This window comes from Hirundo rustica, chromosome 14 (genome assembly GCF_015227805.2).
Source record: "Hirundo rustica isolate bHirRus1 chromosome 14, bHirRus1.pri.v3, whole genome shotgun sequence".
Classification (NCBI taxonomy): domain Eukaryota; kingdom Metazoa; phylum Chordata; class Aves; order Passeriformes; family Hirundinidae; genus Hirundo; species Hirundo rustica.
Window position 1 is genome coordinate 2,347,071 of NC_053463.1, and position 7,675 is coordinate 2,354,745.

At 50.6% G+C, this 7,675-nt stretch overlaps 1 protein-coding gene across 1 annotated transcript; it reads left to right on the forward strand.

Moving 5' to 3' along the window:
- Positions 1-745: 745 nt before the first annotated feature.
- BNIP1 (BCL2 interacting protein 1) lies at positions 746-5,606 on the forward strand. The gene is made up of 6 exons (XM_040078224.1): positions 746-855; positions 941-1,033; positions 1,350-1,441; positions 2,248-2,349; positions 3,040-3,158; positions 4,937-5,606. Exons 1-6 carry the CDS (start codon positions 766-768, stop codon positions 5,131-5,133), a joined length of 693 nt encoding a protein of 230 aa, XP_039934158.1. The 5' UTR covers positions 746-765; the 3' UTR covers positions 5,134-5,606.
- Positions 5,607-7,675: the final 2,069 nt, after the last annotated feature.

Sequence of the window (7,675 nt, forward strand, 5' to 3'; positions counted from 1 at the left end):
TGCTGGGTCGGTGTGGGACCATCTGGAGAACCTGGATTAGTGCCTGGAGAAACTGGCTGCCCGCGGTCCTGTGGGAATGGTCTCCAGCTCCTTTGTCCAAAGGGTCCCAGGGCAGCAGGGAAGGGACACAGCACCGGGGAGAGTCTGTGCGGAAAGCAAAGCACATCGCCCTGCTTCTCATTTGGGGGGTACAGGAGCGACCTTGTGTTCCTCCGCCCTGCCCACGACCAGTGTCAGCCTGGCCTGTCCAGAATTCTGAGGAGGCTCCTTGGATGTAAACCTGGAACTTCTCCAGGGGAACCCTGTGGCTCTGCACAACTCCTGACAGGAGGGGACAGCCGGAATGGGGCTCTGCTTCCAGGGAACAGGGACAGGAGGAGAGGGAACGGCCTCAACCTGGCCCAGGGGAGGCTCAGCTCGGACAGCAGCAGGAATTTCCCCATGGAAAGGGAGCTCAGGCACTGGAAGTGCCCAGGGAGGTTTGGATCCCCATCCCTGGAGTGTCCCAGGAAGGGCTGGAGGTGGCACTCGGTGCTCTGGGCTGGGGACAAGGTGGGGATGGGGCACAGCTTGGACTCGGTGGGTTTCGGAGGTGTTTTTTTATCCTCGGTGATCCGGGAATTCTGTCGCTCGGTCCCTCTGGAATAGCGCATTCCCCGCGGATCGGCCCCGGCCCCGCCACGTCCCCTCAGGCCCGCCCGGCCCCTCCCGGCCCCGCAGGGGGCGCCCGCGGGCCCCGGCCCGGCCCGGCCCGGCCCGGCCAAGATGGCGGCGGCGGCGGCCGCGGCGGTTCCGCTGCGCGTCTGCCACCAGGAGATCGTCAAGTTCGACCTGGAGATCAAGGCGGCCGTGCAGGTACCGCCGCCAGCCCCGGGACACCCCGGCACGGCCTCGCAGCGAGCCGGGCCGGGCCTGCGCTGACCGCGCCGTTGTGTTCCAGGACATCCGGGACTGCCCGGGGCCGCTCAGCGCCCTCACGGAGCTCAATGCCGCCGTGAAGGAGAAGTTCCGGCACCTCCGCGGCCGCATCCAGGTGAGGGGCCCGGCTGAGGGCGCCGAGCTGTGCTCCGGGCCCGCCGGCAGCGCTTTAGGGCTCCCGGCTGTGCTTTGCCGGCCCGGGGCTGGAGGATCCCGGCCGTGGGTTCCTGCCGGGGTTTGGGGTGTTCTGCGCGTGTTTTAGGGGATCCCGGCCGTGGGTTTGGGGGGTCCCGGCTGTGATTCGGTGAGTCGCAGCCCTGGATCGGGGGTTTATCAGATAAATCCGCTCCGAATCCGCTCCCCGGCCGGCGCTGGGCTGTGCGAGTTGCGGGTGGTTGGTGAGGTTCTGCTGTTTGTGCTCTCCGCCGAAGGACCTGGAGCAGATGGCGAAAGAGCAGGACAAGGAATCGGAGAAACAAGCCTTGCTGCGAGAGGTGGAGAACCACAAGAAGCAAATGCTCAGGTGGGTCTGGCAGCTGGTGCTGTTCCCAGATCCGCTGTAACCCGAGATTGGCTGACCGGTTTGGAAGTGCAGACACTGACACGTGTTTTGCCCCAGCCCAAGAGGTCAGGGACAGAAATGGTACAACCCCTTCTCCTGTCCTGACTTCCTAACTCTGGTCTGTCCCTTCGAGCACTTGAGCTCAAAGAAGGTGGCTCAGGAGTCTGTTGTTTGACAGCTGGCAGTTTTCTTCTTCCCCTTGCTTCATAAACACTGAGGAGCGGGAATGTCAGCATAGAACGTTGTGTGTAGGAATACAGAGAAAGTGAGGGGCTAAGGGAGCTGGGAAGGGGCTGAGCCTGGAGAAAAGGAGGCTCAGGGGGAACCTTGTGGCTCTGCACAACTCCTGACAGGAGGGGACAGCCGGGGGGGTCGGGCTGTGCTCCCAGGGAACAGGGACAGGAGGAGAGGGAACGGCCTCAGCCTGGGCCAGGGGAGGCTCAGCTCGGACAGCAGCAGGAATTTCCCCATGGAAAGGGAGCTCAGGCACTGGAAGTGCCCAGGGAGGTTTGGATCCCCATCCCTGGAGTGTCCCAGGAAGGGCTGGAGGTGGCACTCAGTGCTCTGGGCTGGGGACAGGGTGGGGATGGGGCACAGCTTGGACTCGATGATCTTGGAAGTATTTTCCAGCCCAAATATTTCTTGGATTCTGAGGGTCCTTGCATGGATCAGGGGTGCCCAGTTACAGTGGTGGTTGCTTTGTGAGAATTTTCTGTGCCTGCAAGGTGTTACCGTCACTTGACAACACTCTGCTCTTGTGATTTCAGCAACCAGGCAGCCTGGAGAAAAGCAAATCTGGCCTGCAAAATTGCTATTGACAACTCTGAGAAAGATCAGCTGCTGCAGGGAAGAGACGTCTTAAGACAAAGGTATTGGACTGTCCCACTGTACTGTGGGATTTAAGCAGTGTCTCCTGTATTCACTCATTTTAAATGGAACTGGCATCATATTTTTAAGTTATTTAGTTATATCAAGTGTAGTTTTTCTTTTATGAGTTTATTTCCCTTTTGTGGAGATTTGGGCTGTTTAAGGATTGTGATGAATTCAGGTTTTCCTGGCATTGGCGTGTCTAAGCAGAAAAGGGGAGAAATTAACCTTCATAGCTTTGCAGATTGTCTTTTACATTAATTGCAAATAGGTTCTAAACAAGAACTGGATCATTATCCAAGCTGTTTTCACATACAGAACTGGATGTGAGTGTGTGCAGGCTGTGTATTGAAAGCAACAGCTGGGATGCTCAGGATAGTAAAATGAGTTTGTGTTGGTGCTCCCATAGCAGCTCATGGAATTACACAGTCCTGGGTGAACAAGTGGTGAAATACAGGCCCCTGTGAGATTCTGAGCTGTTGTTTGGGTTCATGACTTTCATATTTTATGAGTATTTTTTTTTATTATTTAGTGAAAATAATCTGAATTTCTCATGCAGTGAAAACCAGTTGTGTCTTATACACTGTGAATGCCAAGTACTGTTCTAATCTCCCTATCAGCAGCATTTTTTCCCAGAGTATCCAAAAAAAATAATTTTACCCCTTCCTGCTTTGCTTTTTATCCCTTTTCAGGAAGACCACAAAGGAAAGTCTGGCAGAGAGTGCAAGCAACATCACAGAGAGTCTGATGGGCATCAGCAGGATGATGTCCCAGCAGGTGCAGCAGAGCGAGGAGACCGTGCAGACCTTAGGTACAGCTGGAATTTGGGCATGGATGGGGTGATGGAAGCACCCTTGGGCATCTCTGTCAGCCTGGGGACAGGAGCAGAGCAGGAGAATGTGCTACAGTGGTGATTAAAGGAGTGGCCAGCAGAACTGCTCTGACAGCTGGACATAAACAGGAAATCTCAGTGTACTCTGTGTGGGGTTTCTGTTTGTTGGGGTTTCTGTTTGACGATCACGAGAAGGAAAAAGGGTCGGGACAAAGTTTTTTTTCTTGTAAAAGCAAGGTGAGCTCACACAGTGCCCGGAGCGTGTTTGGTGTTGCTCTGTGCCACTGTCCTGGATTTGGAACAGCAGAGGGAACAAAAGCTTGGGTGCAAGTCCCTGCACAGAGTGCAGGAGTGTCTGGAAAGCTGCTTCCAGCCAGGCTCCAGCTGGGATGGCTGAGACACTGAGATCAAGTGCCTTGAACCCGAGGTCACTTGCTCTGTCAGCAGTGCATCAGGGACTGTGAAACCAAGATTTCACCCAGTTCCTTGGCTTCGGCCCCTAAAACAATAAATCAAGGGACCTGTCAGAACTGGTGATTCATGGAGCATTTACAAGTTGCTGCCTGGGCCTCTTCCTAGCTGTGCTTTTGGGCAGGAGGCAACTTTAAACGATGAGGATAAATAGCACAAGTTTGCTCTCCTTGCTTTCTGCCCCATCTGAGGGTGGCAGCTGGGCAGTTTGCTGCTGCAGGAGTAGCATGTTCCTTCTCCCATTAAAAGGACAGTTTGGCAGGCACTTTTTCACCCTGTTCCTGAATGAGCAGCACTTGGAATTCATCAAGGGAAAAACTACCATAGGTCGTTTACAAAACCCAGCTGCAAATTCGGAGTTCGTGGTGGGAATTCCTGTGTCCTGAGCGTTCCCTAGGATGCAGTGAGCGTTTTGAGGCTGTGGAGTAGGGAAGCTCTGCTTTGTCATTAACTTTGGGAAAGAAGTTTTCTGTTTCCACTTGGATCAAAATGCCTCTTGAAATGCGATGGGGTAAAGTGTCCTGCAAAATATTGCAGACCTCTTTCTGCTCTGTTCTTGTGAACCAGACAATGCTGGATTTGACCTTTCTGTGAGCACCCAGGGCAGTGTAGGGTGATGCACTGTCCTACAGGCTGTGCCTTCTGTAAGGCAGAGTAAGGGGGATTCCAGGGCTTTTGCTTTCATTTAGCAATTTGAAAGGAGCAAAGATGAGAAGTTTGGGGCATGTGTTTGTTTTCTCACACACTTCTAGTTGACCCTTCTCATTTTCATTAGGCAAAAAAAAAAAAAAAAAAAAAAAAAAAGCTGTGTCAAAAATGACTATTAAAAACAGTTTGAGCTGAAATAATTCTGCAAGCCCGTTTGAATCACACTGATTTACTGCTGGGGCTTGGGAGAGCACTTTCAGTGGTGCAGTTAATATATTCAAATATTGCCCTGTCCTGCTGCTGCTGGTGATTTCTCTCTTCAGTACCATTCCTATTTCAGTTTGCTTCCAGCAGTGCTGACTGAAAAACCTGAACTAGATTCGACCTGCTAACCCCAAAATTCAAAATTCAGGAACCTCAGTGCTTTTCAGTGATCCTGTTTTGCTTTGCACTTTCCCTCAGCACATCAGCACCCCTGAGCTGTGAGAACTCTGTGTCTGTCTCAGCCTGACCCAGAAGGATCCCTCAGGCACTGTCTGTGTTCCCAAATATCTCATCCTCACACACTTCACTGTGTGTTTTTGAAGCACAAACTGCTGATTTAATTTTTTTTTTCTTCTCTTCCCCTTTAATTTTAGCCAATTCTTCCCGAACCATCCTGGAAGCAAACGAGGAATTCAAGTCCATGTCTGGGACCATCCAGCTGGGGAGGAAGCTGATCACCAAGTACAACCGCCGGGAGCTGACGGACAAGCTGCTCATCTTCCTGGCCCTCGCCCTCTTCCTGGCCACAGTGCTCTACATCCTCAAAAAGAGACTCTTCCCATTTTTGTAAAATCCCAGCAATCGCTGAACTATTAAAAAATAATGATCGGAAGGAAGTGGTTGGTAACGGTGGGGCTTTTAAATGACATAATAAAGGGATTTTGCAGTAGCTGGAGGAGCGTTCGAGTGGGCAGGAATTGCTGCTGTCCCCACGGAGGCTGTGAGCTGCCTCAGAAGAGATTAATGGATCGTGCTGTGGAAAGGAGAATTGCCAATTTGCCTGTGGGTTTGGGGAATCAAACACTCTAAGGACTGGGCACTCAAAGGTGCCAGTCTGAACTTTCAACCTCTCACTGATTTTCGCTTCGAAATTAAGTTTTGTCCTTGGCTGGGACTGGAAGCTGCTCTGATGTCTGTGTGTAAGGTGCTGGGAGCAAGAATAGGGCTGGAAGAGAAAAACTCACACATTCCATTAATAAAATATTTATTGCATTCATGTCAACAGAGTTTTATTTAAAAACTAAGTCTGATGGCTTGAAAGAGCCTTCCAGTGTAAAAATTCTGCTTTCTCTTTAGCAGCAGTAGTTGCTTGTGGATTGTTTTTCTGGGAGCATAACACAGCCTGGCTCTGTCCCTCTCACCTTGGGAGGGCTCTGAGCAAAGCAAAAATGGGAACTCCGTTTGTTACTGTGAATTCACACAATAGATAAGAGAATTAGGCTGGCAATCTGTTAAAATTAAAAGCCTTTCCCCTCCTTGATATAATTTCCCTTCATGCTCTATCTTTGCAAAATTGCTGCCAAGATGTGCACTTGGAAGCTGGAGGGTTTTACTCCTGTTTTGTGGCCCTGAAACAGACTGGACAGAGGGGATGTGGTTTTTCCATGTTGTTCATTCCTTGTGTTTCAGGGCAGTTCTTCCTCACAGCCTTTCCTGAGATACAGGATTGCATCAAGAACTAAATAAATTGACGATGTGCACTTCCAGGGTTTGAATAAGAGAAATTACTCAGCTTCAAAAATCTAATCTTTGTGAATAAACCTACCTGCATAAACTCTCGGTTTACAGGGAGATAATTAGAGACAAAGGAAACGGGGAAAAAATAGCAGGCACTGCTGAGTTTTTTGAGAGAGGAGAGGAGTAGAAATTCCAGGATGCAGCAGGTTGCTCTGCAGCACTTGGTACTTGAATTATTTCCTGCTCCTGCCCACGGGCTTCCCACCATGGCCACGTGGGGATGGAGCCCAGGGTTGCACCCATGAATATCCAACAGCACTGCCCAGCTCCTGACACTCCAACTTCCAGGCATTTTTCCCTTTTTCCACAGGTGCTCAAAGCAAATCGCTCTCAGTCGGTTGGACTCCACAGCAGGACCTTACTTTCACCACAAACCTCCAAGTTCTAAACCTCCAGAGGTGTTGAGGCATCAGAGCTGCTCCATCCTCATCCCTGAGTGGCTCCAGCTGCACGGCCAAACACCCACAGTCCCTTCAGAGCCGGCAGGACACGGTCAGTGAAGCACCACTGTCCATTACATCCCTGGAATCTGCAGCGTGAGGGTCACTGCCAGAGCCTTCAGTTAGGTCTGTGTTCCCTTGGAAAGTTGCTTTTTAGTGGTTGCAATAAACGTGGACCTGAGGAGAACTGGAAATCTGACATCCACTGTCAATGTCCTGAGAGAGACTGACTTGATTTGACTCATAATTATTTTACTATTGATTGTGGTGTTATCAAATAGAGCAACATTGCAGGATAACTCTGGGAACGCAAATGAAGAGGAAAATATTTATTCCCTCCTTCCCTCCAAAAATCGAGGGAGATAGGAAGTTTTTATTTGAAGTTGTGCTTTTGAAACGCTTTCCACATAACTGACTTTAAAAATGGAAAGGTGAATTCATAGCCTGGAGGTTTCTAAAAATGTCTCTGCCAAATGTGCGTGGCTGCTATCACATGCCAAGTGGCCCAGAGCAAGCCAGGCAAGTCAGGCTGGAATCTTTGGGGGCTGAGAATATCCAGGGGACATGTGCATACTTGTCTGCAAATACGTGGGGCTCTACTTTGGAAAGGGATGGAAATCAGCTCGAATATTGCTTTGCCATTTTGTAACGGTGAGATTCTCACAGAAGAGAATCTGAAGCAATTTTTTTCCCCAGGTGCGGTGTCTTGGTGATTGTACGTTGCTGCAAAGCCCTCTCTGTCGCTGGGGGAGTGCTTGTTGTTTCCTTCCCACAAAGGAGAGAATTGTTCTCCAAGCAGGCTGCAGGTGCTTTGTACCACCACCAAATGCCACATCCAGGCTCTTAAATCATCCTGCTGCTATCGAAAGCCGATTGTGGACTTGTTCAGGCTGAGGCTGTTTAATAAACACAACTTTCTTGTTATCTGCTAGCTAATATAAAATGGTACAAACTCTGCGCCACAAAGGCAATGACATTTCTGCTGAGCTGAGGTGTGATTTTCTCACAGGAACCCGTGATGAGGAGTCTGTGCCAGTTTCTTTGGGTGATGGATTGAGAGGTGCTGGCTCACTGTGCCTGTGCCTTGGCATTTTGATCCTCTCCCACATAAAGAGAGCTGCAGCCTGAGGAAGGGACTGGGACCTTTATTAACTT

Coding starts and splice junctions, on each gene's coding strand:
- BNIP1 (XM_040078224.1), top strand. CDS start 766: ATGGCGGCGGCGGCGGCCGCGGCGGTTCCGCTGCGCGTCTGCCACCAG. Junction 856..940: donor AGATCAAGGCGGCCGTGCAG/GTACCGCCGCCA, acceptor GTTGTGTTCCAG/GACATCCGGGACTGCCCGGG. Junction 1,034..1,349: donor ACCTCCGCGGCCGCATCCAG/GTGAGGGGCCCG, acceptor TCTCCGCCGAAG/GACCTGGAGCAGATGGCGAA.